The sequence below is a fragment of the Aulonocara stuartgranti genome (genome assembly GCF_965226115.1).
Source record: "Aulonocara stuartgranti genome assembly, chromosome: 13".
Lineage (NCBI taxonomy): Eukaryota > Metazoa > Chordata > Actinopteri > Cichliformes > Cichlidae > Aulonocara > Aulonocara stuartgranti.
Window position 1 is genome coordinate 13226342 of NC_138949.1, and position 18174 is coordinate 13244515.

At 41.4% G+C, this 18174-nt stretch overlaps 2 protein-coding genes across 4 annotated transcripts; one reads left to right on the top strand and one right to left on the bottom strand.

Annotated features, from left to right (window-relative positions):
- Positions 1 to 1135: 1135 nt before the first annotated feature.
- LOC309720448 (ribosome-binding protein 1-like) lies at positions 1136 to 13910 on the top strand. 3 transcript variants are annotated; one of them, XM_082557401.1, is made up of 27 exons: positions 1136 to 1366; positions 3092 to 4148; positions 5430 to 5584; positions 5709 to 5831; positions 6362 to 6514; positions 6735 to 6853; positions 7061 to 7214; positions 8106 to 8244; positions 8383 to 8564; positions 8683 to 8717; positions 8806 to 8881; positions 9002 to 9039; positions 9132 to 9213; positions 9301 to 9341; positions 9476 to 9554; positions 9644 to 9733; positions 9840 to 9917; positions 10000 to 10089; positions 10173 to 10265; positions 10373 to 10423; positions 10506 to 10586; positions 10978 to 11061; positions 11295 to 11372; positions 12018 to 12101; positions 12202 to 12300; positions 13159 to 13302; positions 13390 to 13910. In XM_082557401.1, the coding sequence occupies exons 2-27, from the start codon at positions 3110 to 3112 to the stop codon at positions 13426 to 13428; spliced, it is 3426 nt and encodes a 1141-aa protein (XP_082413527.1). In that variant the 5' UTR covers positions 1136 to 1366; positions 3092 to 3109; the 3' UTR covers positions 13429 to 13910. The 3 variants fall into 3 exon arrangements, with proteins under 3 accessions (XP_082413527.1, XP_082413528.1, XP_082413529.1); XM_082557402.1 differs by having other exon boundaries at positions 9304 to 9341; XM_082557403.1 differs by lacking the exon at positions 11295 to 11372.
- Positions 13911 to 15429: 1519 nt separating this feature from the next.
- On the bottom strand, positions 15430 to 17879 carry LOC309720944 (cofilin-2-like). The gene is made up of 4 exons (XM_082558191.1): positions 17778 to 17879; positions 16658 to 16953; positions 16333 to 16409; positions 15430 to 16181 (listed from the first exon to the last, which is right to left on the bottom strand). Exons 1-4 carry the CDS (start codon positions 17778 to 17780, stop codon positions 16072 to 16074), a joined length of 486 nt encoding a protein of 161 aa, XP_082414317.1. The 5' UTR covers positions 17781 to 17879; the 3' UTR covers positions 15430 to 16071.
- Positions 17880 to 18174: the final 295 nt, after the last annotated feature.

An 18174-nucleotide genomic window follows, 5' to 3' on the forward strand; every position in this document is an offset into this window, starting at 1 on the left:
CGCACCTGCAGGGCTTATTGACGTAACTGGATCATCTGTGCTTCCTTATTGAAACGGGTTAGGATGCTTCTTCCTGGTCCTGCAAAGATTTCTGAAATTCTTCTCAGCTTCTGAGAGTAAGAAGAGAAAGCAGCACTTCGATTTTGGCCCTCAGCAATATAAATATCTAACATTGCCTCCTTGCCTGCCCCCTGACACAGAAGCACAGGGGACTGGCACATCTTGGGTGTGAAAGTGTGAAGGAATGTCTGGAGGACAGTGCATGTTCGTCCTTCAGTAATGGAATTCCATCATTAACAAAACATCAAAAGGACTCAAAGCAAGGTGCGTGTTATGACCAAACCTTTTCTGGGTTCATCCACCCTGCCCTGCTCAGGGAATCGTTTGCTTTTATGCTCGCATTAGTAACACACCGTCATCTCAAAGTCAAAACAATTGCTGAAGAATGACAAGGACAATCTGCGAGCTTACCTGAACAAACAAGTGCCACCACTTCTCAAACTGCTTTTTAAAGGACTTTGAGAAGTGGTTGTGTCAAGGATTTCGGAAAGGCTTATTATGGGATGTGAAAAGACCCTGATGTGCACTTGTGTATCTGTGTATTGGAAAAATCTGAAACTCTCTTGACACAAAATTGTGAAAGTGTAGAAAAATATAAATGGAAGTGGTGAAAAGCAGAAGTCCTGCTCACAGCAAAAATACTTTGACAAAAGAAGAGGTCAGTAGGTTACACTGTACTTTGCATTAAAGAAAAGATACCTCCCATAGACCTACTCCTTTCAAAGTTGCTGTGGCCTTACAAATAAGAGCACTTTGTTTAAATATGTGGATATTTTGAATACTTCCTTTTGCCAGAACAGGGCAGTCCTCAAAAACGAAAAAAGGCGCTTTTAAGTGTAAAAAAGTGTTTCTTCTCAACTTTACAAAGCATACCCTCCTCCAGAGTGAGCGCAGTTAAAAGACATAGTAACAGGAAACTTACTTACTTACTCTCCGTTTCAAACAAATCGCTTTTGTTTGACTGAAAAACCATCTCACTGTGCGAACTTTTTCCATGACCGCAGTAAACTACAACTCCCAGCAGCCTCATTTCCGTCTTGAGAACATTCCAGCCAATCAGAAACCTTGTGGATTTATGGTAGCTATCTGGGGCATGGGGCCAGCGCGTCTAGCCAGCTCAAAGTGCCACGACTTCACAGCAGACCGAGGATTCTCCAGCGGAGTCAGGAGGAGAGCACTGGAAAAAAAGACAAGTTAGCCAGATAGCTGGAAATATAGGTAGCTTTGCTCAAAAGCCACTTCATCTATAACTCGACCTCAGTATATTCCCTTTGAAGCGAGCAGACGTAGCGTTATCAGCGCCGGGGTAAGCGTGGGATTCTTGGAATTTTTTTATTCATTGAACCATCTTTAGCTAGCTTGGAAAGCTGTTAACTGTTAGCCCCTAAGAAAACTACTGCCATAGAAACAGACCAGACGGAAGTTATTTAAAATGATTTTAGACCTTTTTCTCGCTAACTGTTTAGTCTGCATTTTTATTACAGCTTGTGTTGTCCATTTTTGTTGCGTAAGCGACGCTTATTGTGCAGGACGTTAGCCAATTTCATTGATTCATAGTGTTAGCTGCAGTGCTAGCTGGTAAGTATTGATTAAAACCATATAAAATTTAAAATAAATAAATAAATGAAATACTTGGAGCATTTGCACATCACTGTGCTTTAATGCGCGGCACGAGAAATAGGGTGCTCATAACGGTTTGTAAACTTTGAATAATCCCTTTCACTTGTGGTTTTGGGATAATTTTAGGATTAGCTTGAATAAACTATCTTTGAAGTTATTGAAGTCGATGTGTGTGTATTAGATTATGGGGAACAAGTAAGCTGTTATTATATACATCTTTTTAAAACCTTCACGACTTATTCAATTTCACGCCTTTTATCTGAAGACAGTTTAAATATCTTCAGTACACCCTCTATGAGAACCACTATAGCCATGAATTAAAGTCAGATATCTTAGGCTCTGTCTGAGGGATGTGTTTTTCGTAACAAAGGTGCACTTCTATATAACAGTTGGGGCCGAGTTGGCTTTCTTTCAGTCCTCTTCTTCAGTTCAGCCTGAGTAAAGATGCGCTGGTGTGTGACATCACAGATAGGAGGCAGGGCCGTACCTTCCCCTTTGAGTCTAGCTTATAGACCCTGCAATGAACAGGGACTCTGGACTCTTATTCTGCACTTTTCCTTTCCGTGTCACGTTGCTTTGTTTTAAAACAATAAACCTCTACATGTGTTGGCTTCTTGTGTTTATGCATTTTCTGTTAAGATAACATATCTGTTCCAGATATAAATGATAATTCTGCTAGAATAAATCAAGGTGTTTTAGTGACCCGCAAAAAACAGTCAGCCAACATTTCACCCTGCAGGTGAAATGTTCTGGTCTGTGAGAAGAACTTTTAAGAGCCTTGAAGAAAAAGCTGAATACTCTTGAAGGCATTTACTTTAACCACAAGTCAGCTTATGGAAATCTCTGCATTTTCTGTGTGTATTACATTGGTTTGTAACCATTTTTGATATGATCGATCAATTTTTTGAGCATCTGTTTCAAAAAAGTTTTTGATTTTGCTTCAGAAGATATCGTGCCCAAAAGTATGGACCTGTTCTGTTATAAAAATGCAGTAATCAAAATGATAATTCTAATGTTAAAAAAGTGAATGGCTTTAAATGACACTTTGTCTGAGGTTATCGCTCTTGCATTCAGTGTTAAACTGACTGTATGAGATGCAAATAAATGTGAGAAAAACGCATTCAACCCGAAAGTAAGCAACTATTTGGTTTCAGAGTTCAAGATTTATTGTTCTGCTTTCTGTGGCCACAAGTTATTGGACTTGACAGTGACACCTTGAGGCCGTTTGATGTAAAAGCTAGGATTGTTTCTCCTAAGAGCATTAATGGTAATTCTGTCTGATCAGTTGCTTTGCTAAAGCAGCTAATGTTACTTACATTTTTTTTCTTTGGTAATATTACAATTTTGTCTGAGTATGAATGACAAAGTGAATCCCCCCCCCCCCCCCCCCCCTTTTATTTTTATTTTCCAGGTTTACTAAAATTTAGCCATGGATATCTATGACCCCCAGACCCTTGGGATTATGGTTTTTGGTGGATTCATGGTGATCTCTGCTGTTGGGATTGCCCTCGTCTCCACCTTCTCCATGAAGGAGACCTCTTATGAAGAGGCCCTGGCTAAACAGCGCAGAGAACTGGGTAAGACACAGTCTGTTCGCACTGAGAAAAAGAAAAAGGACAAAGTGTCTGAGAAGAAGAACCGTGGAAAGAAGAAAGATGAAAAGCCCAATGGGAAGATCCCAGAGCAGGAGAAAGCTGAAGACGTTTCTGAAGGCGATGCCGACACTGACGCTGACATAGTCAGTGAGGGTGTAACTGCGCCAACTGTAGCTCCTTCTGTTTCTGTGCCTGTCTCCACTTTTGAAGTTGCAGCAGAGATGCAGCCCAAGTCTGCTGCTGAACCAAACCCAGCTCCTGAGCCCTCACCTGCACCTTCACCTAAAGAGAAGAAGAAGAAGCAGAAAGTGGCAAAGGTTGAGCCAGCTTCAACCCAGTCATCTGTAGTTGTGTCTGAACCGATCAAGTCCTCTGCAGCTTCTGCCGTAACCCAGGCTCCAGTCTCTGCCCCAACGAAGGTAACTGCTCCATCCTCTGCACCTGCTTCAGCCAAGGCCGCTCCTCCACCTGCTTCAGCCAAGTCTACTCCTCCACCTGCTTCAGCCAAGGCCGCTCCTCCACCTGCTTCAGCCAAGGCCGCTCCTTCACCTGCTTCAACCAAGTCCGCTCCTCCACCTGCTTCAACGAAGTCTGCTCCTGCTCCAACTTCTACAACAGCCAAGTCCTCTTCAACCAAATCTTCCACTTCTGCTGCTCCTGCATCAGCTAAGCCTGCCCCTGTCACATCCAAATCTGCTCCAGCACCAACCAAGTCTGTACCAGCTCCATCTAAAACTGCTCCGGTGCTGGAGGCTGTCACTAAAGATGTCCCAGTGATGGCTGTGCCCCCGGTGGGATCCCAGCAGGCTCCCTCTGTTGCAGCAAAAGCACAAGAACCCAAGAAAAAGGCATCAAAGAAGAAGACTGAGCCTGGTAAGCATTTATATTTTAGAGATCTCTGATTACTGTGTACTAGATGTTGCAAAATGTAGTATTATTAATCTTATTTTAATATTTATATAGTTTAATTTTAAAGTTATTAAAGAAAGAGGAATGGCTCCGAAACAGGCAGTCTACACACGGTAGATGACAATGCACATAGCTCTACAGAAACCGCAGCTTTAGTTTCAGATATGACCACAGTGCTGCACTGGCTGCTTTTTATTATGCTAATATGTCCCTTCATTTCCCTCACATATGTCTTTCTGGCATCTTTTACCTCTTCCAAAGAGATGTGAGGGAGAGATGAATGGGAATCCTTGGTTCCAGTGCTGGTGATTTTCTGTGTGTGCATACAGAATACTTTTTAGGATGCACGTGTTTCCTTGCTCTAAGCTCCTCTCGAAGCCTCCTCCCTGCTCTTTTTGAGGCACATTTAAGGGACTGGTCCATCTCCAGTGGTGGAGGAGGAATGAGTTCACATCAGTGTAAAACAGAAGATCTAATGTTGTACATGTTCCAAAATGAGAAGTACTCACTGTCTTTACTTCCTTGGTAACCCTTCATATGTTTTAGATATCGACACTTTTTTCTGGGAAGCTGGTTGTTTGCTCTTTGATTAACTCTACAAGCAGCTATTCTTTAATGTAAACAAGACATTGTTTGCTCAACGCAAAGGCCTGCTATTATGCTATGCAGCTATCTGCTGTTACTGTTACAGTTTCTATAATAGAGCTTCTCATTTAAATCAATGGAAATGGCAGGAACTACATTAGCCATAACACTGGTTGTTGTAGTGAGAGTTTAATGTTTAAGAGTTGGCTTGCATACACATACTTACAATCTAAGTCAGGAATAACTTGTCAGTACTGATGAACTTGAGCTGTGGACTTGTGGAAATAGTGCCAATGGCAGTGGTGGGTAACGTCTGGCACTCAGCTCTGGAGGGCAGAGAGCACACCAGCTTGTCCAAACACTGTTGCTCTGTTTTGTTAACTTACAAAGCCTCTCAGTGCTGCTGACAATGAGAAGAGAGGTGGGGTCGGCTTTCTCACTTGCCTGAGGCTTGTCTCCGCCTGGTGCCACAATGCCCCATTATTTTGCCATCTGAAAATGCCCAGGGCCCCAGACCCAAAGGACATGTTGTAGCATTGTCCTTTTCCTAAGGCGGTGTGAGAGAATTCAGTCACCTTTGTCTAGACCACCTTATTTTAGATATTAATTAATTCTGAGTTTATTTAATTCTTCTGCATTATTCTGTGTTTGCCTTTGCAGTTGCAGCAGTGGATTCTGCCGATGCTCCGCTGTACCTGCCTTATAAGGCCCTGGTATCAACCATCAGCAGCATGGTGTTCAGTGAGGGAGAGGCACACAGGCTCATCGAGATTCTGTCTGAGAAAGTTGGCATCATCCAGGACACCTGGCACAAGGTATGGAACAGCAGAGTCAGTGAAGGAAAAGCCTCACAAAAGAACATAGTTCACTGAATACATTTGAGAGTTGAAGAAAGATTCATTCTTTTGCATCTCTCTGTGTGTTTGTTTGTGTGTTTAGGCCACTCAGAAAGGAGACCCAGTGGCCATGCTGAAGAAGCAGCTGGACGAGCGAGAGAAACAGCTGGCAGCAGAGCAAGAGGATGCTTCTGCAGTAAAGAATCGTCTTCGAGAGCTCACCAAGGTCAGACATAGAAGAGTCTCAAAAACAGCAGGTCTGCCCAGTGAGACTATTATTACTCATAATATGGACGAGAATCATAGCTGCATTTAAATCCTTATTATAACTAAGCCTGAAAGTGTGGTTTGGCATTGTGGCAGCAGATAAAGAAACTAAATTAAAAGGACTAATATCCTGTTGCCATGACTGTGCACTGACAGCTGCACTAGTCTTCTTTTGTCCTGAGGGTGGCACTATTGGGAAGCTAACTTTATCAGGTTACAATAGAGAAAAAAATCTTTAAGATGCAGGGGCAGTAGTTTCACTTTGATTTGGTAGCCACTGCTCTGTTTTACACCGTATTATGATATATTTTTTAAAAACCTGATTGGTAGGTGCTAAGTGAGAGGTAAAGCCAATAATATGTTCCAAAATTTATAATCCTCTCCTCTCTCGTGAGATTGATGGACAGTTGGTGAGATTTCATTCTTAAGTGACTTGTTGTAACACAATGAACGTGAATCCTTTCTCTGATTGTGCCGTCCATTTATCAGGAGTTGTCTGCTGAGAAGGCCAAGGTGGCCAGCGTAGAGACGAGGCTGAGTTCTCAGCTGAGTAAGAGAGAGCAAGAAATGGTTGCTCTGCAGGCTCGCATGCAGGCCAGCTACCAGGACCACGTAGCCCAAACGCAGAGACTCAATGCAAAGGTCAGTTTAATACACATTACATTGAATTTAAAAATCAAACAGGTATATTTGTGTTTGCGTTGTATTATTTTATGGTTCTCTGAGTAATCTGACTCCTGTTAGAAAGGAAGATTTAGTTTACTCTTGAAACACATTAAACATTACTCTTGTGAAAGAGCAGTAGCACCAGGCTTAATGGTTTCTTTAGCAACATTAAAAAAAATCTTAAAAATGACTGCAGATCCTAAGCCTTCAGGACCAGCTGGAAAAAGGCCCCAATGCCCAACTTGCTCGCCTACAGCAGGAGAACTCCATCCTGCGTGATGCGCTCAACCAGGCTACGAGTCAAGCCGAGAGCAAGTGAGTTTTTACCAAACGCTGACACGGTAACTGGACTAGTATGGGGCATTAAGAGATTTTTACCTCTTTATAAATACATTAAGTTTTAACTTCAGTACAGTGTGTACTGATTCAGATTCTTTTTATAACAGGTCTGAAGGTTGACTCAGGCTTGAAAGGCATGTGTCTTTACTCTTGAGCTGATGTCTGTCTCCCCTCTGCCCTCAGACAAAATGCAGAGCTGGCCAAGCTGCGACAGGAATGTGCAAAGTTAACCAAGGAACTCGGAGAGAAGACGGAGAGTGTGCTTGCAGATGAGAACATAAGGAAAGGGCTGGAGGCCAAGGTCTCTGCTGCTGAGAAGGAGCTCTCACAGTTTCAGGTTGGCTGCATTATCTTTATTATCACTACATAAGACCTGATTTTTTTTTTTCCCTGTCTGTTTTGCTATGGGACCACATTTATTCTAGCTTTTTTTATATAATCTTGTTTCTGCAGCGAGTTGGTGTCTGAGCATCTACAAAATGCAAGCCTAGGCCTTTCCCCACCAATCTCTAGACTCTCTAATGTTAAGGGACGTCTAATTGCCTTGTAATCATAGAGCCTAGGGCCGAGAATGGAATGCAGCTGTAACAATGACGGGGGCTGTAGGTGCCAGCTGGAATGCGTTCATGTCCGAGCATCGCTCCTCCCCAGCCTGTTGTAATCGGCCATAAAAACGTGACACCATTTCCAGTTTTCAGGCAGGAAGTACAACAGTGTGTTTTGGTCTGTTAATTTCCTTGTTTTATGCACTATCAGCCCACACAGTCCCACTCATGGAATGCTGCTGCTCTGAGCTATTACTGGTAATGTGGAACAAGTGAGTCAGCACTTCTCACAAGTCAAGTGTGCCTTTTGTTTAATCATTTACTTACTGCCCTCCCAGCAGTCTAAAGTCTTTGTACATATTATGCAACAAATCACGCTCACATGATGAAAGTTATATTTTTTTGGACTGTGACTATCAACAACATGGAGACAAAGGAAATTCTGTCATTTCCAAATCAAATCTCCTCCTGTGATGCTCGTAGAAAGAACTGCTTAGCTTAGAAATAAGATGTCTGTTTAATGTAATTGTTAATATTTTTTCTTTTTGTGACATTTTCTGTTGGCTCTTTCTTTTTGTGGAACTTTTAAGGATGCATATGACTCAATGCTGTCAGTTACAAGAAAAGTTTTAGTGATACTTTGCTGCCCTCTGCTGTTTGTAACAACTTAATTTCTTCTTCAGACCAGCCACGCAGAGAAAGAACAGGCATTGCAGAGGAAATTGGAGGAGGTGTGTGAGGAACTCAGAACAACACAGAGTAGAAATGGCAGCCTGCAGGCAACTTTGGACAAGGCCCAACAGGACAGTGGCACACTCTCAGGTCAGTGAGCAAAGGCTATCATATTTAAGTGTTGGCATTTTTTTATGTCAGTAGTTTAAATAGAAAAATTAATCTTAGACAAGTCTTAGTCAAAGTATTTAAAGCTAAAGATTAACTTGCAAGTTTTTATTTCTACAGAGTTTCAAGTACGTGTTAAGAAGTTGGAGGCTGAGCTCAAGGAGCGTTCTGCTCAGGTGGATGCCTTCACTGTCCAGCTGGAGGAGACAAAGAAAGAGAAAAGACAGCTTGAACAGCAGGTGGCGTCAATCAACTCCCTGTTGGAGGCCAGTCAGAATAAAAAGGAGGAGGATAACAAACAGGTAAAAGTATTTTAAGTTTGACCTCTATGAAAGAGATGACTAATACGTAACCACACCTAAAATTGCTGACTAGTATGTAGTCACACCTAAAGATGTTTGTTATTTTTACATTTTCCAGGTGAACTCTGAAGATGTGGAACGTCTAAAGATCAGGTAGGTGTTTACTCTTCCTCTCTCATAAATCAATATCACATCCAATGCTGGTTTATTCACTTTCTAAATATCACGCCCTTATGTACAGCTTGCAAGAGAGAGAGAGCCAGTTAAATGTGCTTCACGAGGAACTGAAGCAACTGCAGATAAAGAAGGAAGCTGCTGTAAGCACTGCATGCATTTGACATTTAATTTGTTACCAAAAAGTATCACTTCTCAGTTTCTCAGGATAAATATAGATCGCAAAAAATGGGCTAATGGCAAATAATGTTCCCTTTCAATAGGAGAACACTATTGCTGAGCTTGAGCAAAGAAATAAGAGGTAAGGTGCTTTATAATTATCTTGGGCTAATAGAAAGTGCAGGTTGGTTTTGTTATGATTTATACCTCTGTGTAAATTGTGTAACCTTTTAGTGAAGATGCCAGTCAGGTCACAGCACTTCAGGATGAACTCAAAAACCTCAAAGAAGAAATGGTGACACTGAAGAACACACAAGTAAGCGTTCCTGTCGATGTGCATGATTCTGCTTTTAGAGCTGCCCAGAAAGGAAAAAAATTGATTTGCATGTTGTTCCTGTTTCAGCAGTCAGATGGCTCTGCAGAGCTTGCACTACTACAGAACAGGTAATGCACTTAAATGTTGCTGTTCTGCCTTAACAGGCAAATCGTACACACAGGTTAATAAGTCTGCCACATCAGCCTCGCATAAAATTAGGTCAGTTATTTACATCTGTTTTGTCTTTTGTTTGCTTTAATAGTTTGACTGAAAAGGATGCTCTGGTCACGTCATTACAAGATGAACTGAGGGTAGCAAAAGAGAAGGTTGCCACTCACGCGGTAAGTCTTTTCACCTGCTGGTGGCTTATCAGCGGAAACCAGTTTGCTGCCAGTCACCTTACTGATAATGTCGTTCACTGCTTAAACAGAACACTGCGGCAGAACTGGCAGCTTTTCAAAATGAAACCAAAGAAGCTCTCCAGACACTTTTCCCACAGATACCTGTAGAGACAGAGCAGGTAAGAAAGGGGGATTTCACTGGGAGAGTTGCTGAATGAGCTTTTTATTCCAAAACAGGTGATAATGTGCCTGTGACTCATTTATGCCTACTTTTTCTCCTCTTAGTTAAACTGGTTAAAAGTGTTTACACAGAACGCTCAGGGAGCTCTGAGCCAGGAGTCTCAGTCAAACACAGCACATTCAGTAAGCCACTTTACACTGTTTCCACATACTGGTTTAAAGTAACCTGGCAGAAGAGGTTGTGAATGTTTGTGGTTTGTTATAGGAGTTGCTTGAGAAACTGAAGGAGGGGGAGGAAAGCCATGGTTCCCTGCAGGCTGAATGTGAACAGTACAGGACAGTACTGGCTGAAACTGTACGTTTCTAAAATCCAGTGGTGAATTACGGATTACAAAGTTGATATGGTCCATCTATAGATCTCTCCATTTTCTCCTTTAGGAAGGAATGCTGAAACATCTTCAGAAGAGTGTGGAGGAGGAAGAGCTCGTATGGAAATCCAAGATGGCTAACTCAGAGGAACAGCTGAAAGAGGTGACTAATAATACCTACTAAAAATTTTATCTTTATCTTGACTTTAAAAACAATGTCACTTTCAGGGGTTTTCAAAACTAATTTACGGTATCTTGTTACATTGCCAGGCTTTGCAGAAAGTCAGTAAGCTGGAAGCAGAAAACCAAAGTATAGAACAGGTGAGGATTTCTCCACTCTATTTAAATCACCTCCTGGGGGTAAGTTGGCATGTTTTAAGTTGTCTTTTTTTTTTCTCTACAGTTGAAGGAGCAGATGATGCTTCTGGAAGCCCAGCTGGAAAAGCAGACAGACAGTCATCTAATCTCAGAGGAGATGGAGCAGGTACACAAGCAGCTAAGATCTTTAGCAGGCTTACTAGAATTGTATTATATTTATATTAAATGACAGAAACTTGTATATTACTGGCATAGTTTCACCTTTATTCTTGCATTCAGGCTATACACCTGGTTTCTTGACTAGTTAAAAAACAACTTCCATGCATTTATTAAAGTGCAAATGTAACACACTGATGTAGAAGTCTCAAAAACGTACAAAAGCTTCCTTTATCAAATATGATACACAAGAGTTAAGGGGTTAAGCTGGAGAATATCTAATAATAAATTTGCTGAGTTATCTGTTCATATTTAAAATGATGTGTTCATTTACATATTTTGTTCCACTTAAAACAACAACACTAACATTGGCTCCTGCCTGTGCTCTGCTCTGCGTTCAGCTGAAGCTGCAGCTGTCGGAGTGTCAGAGCCAGCTGGATTTGGCCCGGAAGGAGGCCAAGGCACACAAGGAGGAGCTCGCACAGGTGACTACACCGCCGTGACTCACTTTCCCATCGTCTAGCCAATAATATGTAAAGCATTCTTATGAAAGTGTACTTGAGTTGAGAGGAGGGAATTTTCGTTAAGGAATCCATGCGACTCATGACTTCACATGCAGAACCAGCTCAGTAAGCTGTCACTGACTTATGAGTGCCAAGCGAGAGATTCATGGATGGAGGTTACGTAAACAGTGACGAGCGGCGGCTTCCTTTTTCAGGTCAGAGAGCAGCTGAGCGAGATCACGCTGCGGGCCCAGCAAGAACAGAATGGCCCGGCTGAGGCTCAACCCACTCAGGTCAGGGTGCAAATGTCACCCTTCACTTCCTGTTAGAGAGTACTGGACAGTGACATGAACGGCTTAAATAAATCTCCTTTGTTTTTTGTTTTTTTTAACATTTCCTTCACAATTGGGTTTGGTTCCATTTAATAGGACATCGAATTAAATTTGCAAGGATCCAGATGTGTGTTGTCATGTGAATTAGAAACACATTTGGTCATTTCCTTCTCCTAAATGACGGATCTTCCATGAAAAACAAGTCCTGATGACTCCGATATAGTAGGGCTGTAATTCCGGTCCGTCCAGTACTCCTCCAGCAGGGCAGCTGTTTATGCTAACCACTGCTTGCACTAACAGAGTGAGCCTAACTCTTAACTGCTGCTGATTCTCCACTTGCATGCTCACCTCTGTTTTGTTTCCTGATATTTGTTTATATGTTTAAAAGCCCAGAAACCTCGTGTTTGATTTTAGTCTTTCACCTAGAAACAGCGAGAGAAAGTACTAACTCGGTCCACAGGTTGAGCAGCTTTTGATTTATGTATGTTGGTGTGTGCACAGTGCTGGCAATTTAACAAAAGAATGTTTGTTTACGCATCACTGTGCTGCTTATTAGTGTGTGTGTGTGTATGTGTGTATTTATAGTGTGCCTCTGTCTGCCGCCAGGTCCAGAACGAGTTGAGCCAGACGGCAGAGAAGCTGCACGGGGAGGCGACCCACAGGCAGCAGCTCTCAGAAGAGTATGAGAAGGTATCAGCTACAGTCTGTGCAGTATTTATGTTCTTCTTACACCTTTACGTTTCTCTTAAGTTTGCAGTGGATAACAGAGATGTGTGCTGTCAACTTTCAGGCCCAAAAAACTGTAGCAGAACTTCAGGCTCAACTGGATCTTTTAAAGGATTCCTCAGAGTCGCCACAATCCGACACTGAAGACGTAGCTCAGCTGAAGGTGCGCAATGGCTACAATAGCGTTTTGTTAGAAAATAGCAACCACTGTTTGTTTGTTTTGTTTAAATTAAACAAAGTGCGACCGTGGTTCAAGGCATTGGGAAGCTCATCCTGTAACCGGAAGATTGCCGGTTCGATCTCCAGCTCTGTCTGTCTTGGTCTACCGCCTACTGGTGATGGCGCGATATAGCAGCCTCGCTTCTGTCAGCCTGCCCCAGGGCAGCTGTGGCTACAACTGTAGCTTGCCTCCACCAGTGTGTGAATGTGAGAGTGAATGAATAGTGGAATCGTAAAGTGCTTTGAGGGTCTCAAAAGCGCTATATAAATGCAATCTATTATTATTATTATTATTATTATTATTATTATTATAAAAACTACTGATATGGTTGAAACTGTGCATAAACATACAGATATAGCGAGCATAGTGTGAGCATATTACATGAATAGGGTTGTAGTATTTCATAGGTGAGTGTGTGGCAGGGTTACAGTATAGGATGGATGAGTGCTGGTCTATTATAAATCTTTAACCCTGCAAAGTATGTCAGGATGACAGTGGCCCTGCTTCTAACAAAAGAAACTTGATTGTCATGCAGTCTACACACCAAACAGTGCAGAATGAAAATACATCACCTGGCTCAGAATAGTGCAGCAAAAGAGAGTATAAAGAGGTCATGAGTCAAGTCACTTGACTTGATATAGAACATGGAATGAATAAGCAAGAACAAGATGTGCAAATATGTATAATATATAATAAAAAAAGAATACATCTGTTTATAAAAACATGTAAAGCTCTTTCAAAGTGTTTTTTTTTTTTACCTTAGTTCATTGGTGTCACGTTTGCTCCTGGTTGTTTGAACAGGAGCGCTTGGCGAAGGAGAAGAAACTGTCCAAAGACCTGGGCCAGGCAGCCACTAAGCTCCAGCAGCTTCTTAAAGCTACTCGGGAGCAGCTGACCAAAGAGCGGGAGACGGTGAGAACACTACAGGAGCACCTGGAGAACAAGGTGAGTAAATGCACTCCCAGTGTGTACGCTCATAACCTTTTGTTCTTACATATCTTCATGCTACCATTTCTCATATTTCTTTTCAAGGGAGAATACGTGGAACTGAAGGAAGGAACGTCTGTGTGAGAGGAAGTTCACTGCAGACACTACAAAACTGCCAAATATGCCTTATAATTACCATAGTTATGCATTCCAAAAATTTCTTTTCTTGTACTGTAGTTGATTGCATTTATTGCAGCTGTAGGAATCAAGTATTTGATATTTTTAAAAACATTTCAAACTAAGATTAGAGGAGATAATCCTGCTGCAATCTTTATTAAAACCCACATTCCCTCAACAACTCTGGCTATGTCAGAAGTTATTTATCCCCCTGCCTTCTATTTCTGACATTCCCCCATAGTTCAGTGTTAAAAGGGAAACCGAATGTACGTCAAACGTGCATCAACCTGTGCAATTACTTTGTATGTCTTTTCTATGTGGTTGAATGATGGGAACATAATGTGGTTCATCAGTGCAGGGCCTGCTTTTCCTCTGTAGCTGGTTGCCATTAACACACATTGAATCTGAATTTGTATGAATGAATAAACTACAGTGTTGGCACTCTGTAATGGTGTTCAGTGCGTGTGTGTTGTTGCTGCAATGCAGTCAATGTTGGCAGGAAGCGAAGCATAATGGCACATTTTTAGTTCCGGTGTGATTAAAAACCACACATCTTCAGTCATGTGTCCTGCACAGTACATTTACCTTAAGGCATTCAATAGTTTTTATTTATGTTGCACCGATTCTCACAACAGTAGTCCCTGGCATTGCACTACTGTAAAGGACCTTATGGTTTTATAGAGGAAAACTCCAATTCTTTGTTTTTCCTCTAATTATCTTTAAGGAAAGATTGGTAAGAAAGAAGAATGTGATAAGTTTTGACATTTGGCTTAGGACCACTACACTCTAAATCATTGTGTCAGGCTTAAAAGCTGTTTGCCAAACCATTGCTATGTGGAGAAAGGCTACTGCTATCTACCAGGAAGTCCTGTTAGACAGCAACATGCTCCGTGTACATTTGTCATACAACTGAATGCAGATGTGAAATCCAGCCATAGTGCTCAGACTAAAGACACCTTTAAGGGGGGAAAAAGGTGCCACTGTATTTTCTTAAAGCTTTAATTTCAATAAAACTGTTAGAATTCCCCCAAGAGTGTTTGGCTGTTTCCTTTATGACCACTTCAAGGACTTTACGGAGAGTAGAGTCTCTGAAAAAGAGACTAATTTCATTTTTAGTTCAAGTAAAGTGAGAAAGCTCAAAGTGCGACTTCTTTATAAATAAAAAAGAAAAATATAAATCTAAATGTAGTCAAAGCCTCACTAATTGCGCTTTCAATAAGAGATGTCAAAGTTCCGAGGACTGTTAAACTACTCAACTGCCGTAAATCACTTAGAGGAAAAGAAAAAAAAGGCGTCGCTGCCGCGCGACTTTTTCTAAATCGCCGTGCGTCATTAGTTCCCTGAAAGCAAAACAGCCAATCACGAACCGACCAGAGCGCCCCTCTTGTTCATCCAGTGTCGTATCAAACCCCGCCAAATTCTAGTGCGATGGTTTCTTTTAGCCTCAATACTCGAAGAGCCACCTGCCTGTGTTTCAGGTCCACTGTGGTGCATGCATTTTTTGGTAAGTAGACAGGGAGGGGAACAGGCGGTGCTCCCACACGGCTTTAAAAACTGCTTCCTGTTTTCACAAATCAAGTGCCGGAACTGGATTATATTTTGTAATCGAGATCCCCGAAAGTCTCATGACGTTCAGAAACATTCACATGTTTCTGTGGGAAATCTCGACAATTTAAAGTCGAAGACGACTCATTTTTGAATTACGAGGACGTGACATAATATGCAAGGAGCAGTTCTTCGGGATGTGATGCTACAACTAGTAATCAGCAAATAATATCGCTCGGTTTGCTATACATCCAGGCTCCAGCTCTCTTGATTATACATTTTAAGTTACTCCCACCTCTTAAAAGCACCCACTTTTCTACCTGTAATATTTATAAGTCATATCCTGAACACTGAAATATGATAGTTGATACCAAATCATAATTGCACCGGTAAATCAAAACAAGAGGCAAAGAAGATCACACAAACATTGCATTGAGTTTATTTGACAACACATCAACAGTGCAGCAATTCCAGTGATTTGTTTTTCCCTGTACTATAACTCTAGGTGTCCGTCAAAGAAACACCCCTAGGAATATTTCTGTCAAACTTAAATCCCAGCCATTTTGGCACTACAGTAGGTTGTTAATGTTGTTTTACAGCACACGTTTGCTTTCTTGTTGTGGAGAAATATTAAAAAAGGAAGACAAGTGGCATATACTGACAAATGCAGGGATTCATGAAGTTTGTATTTACACAGGGGGAAAAAGGAGAAATTTCAAGGTACCAAGAGTCCCAAAAAAAAAAAAAAAAAAAAAAAAAAAAAAATCCCCCCTACAAAACCAAAAATGAGTAAAATACCATCTGAACAAGGTTGATTTCACAGTCCGACTGTGTGCCCAGATCGTTTTGTGTCCCTGTGTTAACACTATTAAAATCCCATTCAGAGCCCAAGCCTCCCCCCTACTTTAAGCTTTGTCAACCATCTCCCAACCCCACCCCCAAAAATCACCTTTGACGTACCATTTCAAATCTGTTTAATTGACCTCATTCTGAAACAAGGAAACAAAGCAAAAAATATATATTTTTCATTCATTTATTTATTCCTTATTGCTTAATTCAGTGATCTCACACAGCGTGGCCCTCAAGCTTGACTACACCTTTTCCCATTCTTTCTGCAAAACTTTCCCTGGTTCCATAATCTGAAAGGTCATTCATCTCCAGCATGTGTTTGACTCCTGTTAGAAAAGATAAATAAAACAAAAAGGGAAAGACCAGCTTGTGTTAACAATATCATAGAATTTCAAAGTAAATACACGTAAATAAGAACGTGGCATGTTAAAACATTTTCTAAAAAATTAAAACAAAACACAAAAAACCAACACAAACCTGTTTGGATCTTCTTCAGGGAATCTTTGGAGCTAGCGTATTTCATTTTTTCTTTGATTGGTGCCGTATCAGGAGCCCTAATGAAGAGAAGCCATTATCCGTGTGTCCAAAACAGACTGCTTAAACATTTTTCCTATTCGTGCAAACGTCTCCTTGGAACGACAGACTCTCAAAAGCATCAGAATCCAGACATCATGCTTAGTTCTTTTATTACTTCCTGCAGATCAGTTGGGTGCAGGCAAAAAAAATAAAAAATAAAAAAATAAAAAGAAATAAATAACATGTAAAAGTGGAGGGAACACTCAGCAGAAATTTGAGGACTTACCACATCACAGCGACCAGTTCTTCTTTTCTACTTGATTCCTTTGTTTCAAAGTGGCAGTCATACATCAAGTAGCGACAGACTTTAGAATCCAGGAGGCTGATGAAGAACTTGAAGACATCGTCCTTGTCTGCCAGGTCTTTCTGACGGTAGATTTTATCGACGACGATGGCGCCCTCGCTGTCATCGATTTTGAATATCACCAATCTTACGCGTTCATTCTGGTCAGCATCATTTTTCACTACTTTCATTTCATTGATGAGGTCCTTAACGGCGTCAGTGACTTTAACTCCAGATGCCTGGTAAAAAGACAAGATATTATAAAAAGGAAAAAACACCTCCCACACACACACACACCTGCTCCTACTACAGACATGTAGATTTGTGACACGCCTCTCATTTAAACAATGGGATTTATAAAGTTAAGCATTGGGAGTAATTGTATTAAATACCAAGATGCAAAATGAGCACTTTAAAATAAATTGGGCTTTGGGTCGTACATCTGCAGATATTCTCAACTTCGACAGTTTGTTCCGAGAGAAAAAGCAGAAATGAAAGATGAAGAAACAGGAAGCTCTTCAAAAAGAGTTCAGCTTTGGCGAGACGTGCTGTTCAGGCAATTAAAATGTGCAAACATTTAACCAACTTTCTTTAAGCAGCAATGTGCCAAAGGGTGTTGCTATTCTTTCCCCAGTTTAAGGCCTTGAATCTGTCACATTCCAGTCATTGTGGAACAAGTTAGCACAAGAAACACCGCCCCAAGGGATTCTCTCTCAACAAGTTTGAAGCACGAACGGAGCTTCCTCCATTTTGGAGGCAAAGCCACACCATGAATGAACAAACCTTCTGCACCAAGAGCAAGCCATCTTCTTATTTCCTTCCACTCCACAGTAATCACATGTAAGCCTTACACCGTTGCTCTACCGACAACCAATTTCACACAGTTTTCACTTTTTTCCTCCTTTTTCCCTCCAAATTTGGTTTTAAAAGGAGGCTTAAAGCTGTCATCACTTCTAAGGCTGCATTGTTTAGCAGAGCGCACAAATCACACAAGAGTGGCAGCTCAAGCAAAAAAAAAAAAAAAAAAAAAATCCTAGCATAATTCTTTGTGAGAGGTACTCACCATTTTGCTTCTGATGTGTGACGGAAACAGGCAGCAGAGAAAAATGGCAGCAGCAGTTAAAAAGCTGAGGGGTCATAAGGAAGGAGAGCAGGTTGACTCATAGAGGAGGAGCCCTGTTGAATTGAGCACACCTCCAGAAGGCGGCCCAGCCCTCCGTTCCCAGGTGTGACACAGTTTCATCTGCAACCTCAGCATTTGCATTTAATCACAATTATAATTTGAAGCTTAAATCACAAAAAAGGTGTGCGTGTGCTTAAGTGCCTCACACAACGTGAGTGTTTTTTGTTTTCTTTGTTACTTTTACTTCTATGCGCTTTAGTCTTGTTAAGCTTGATATCTTTTATCTTTCTCAGGTGAGGCTCCCAGGTGTTATAGACGGGAGCGGCACATGACGTCC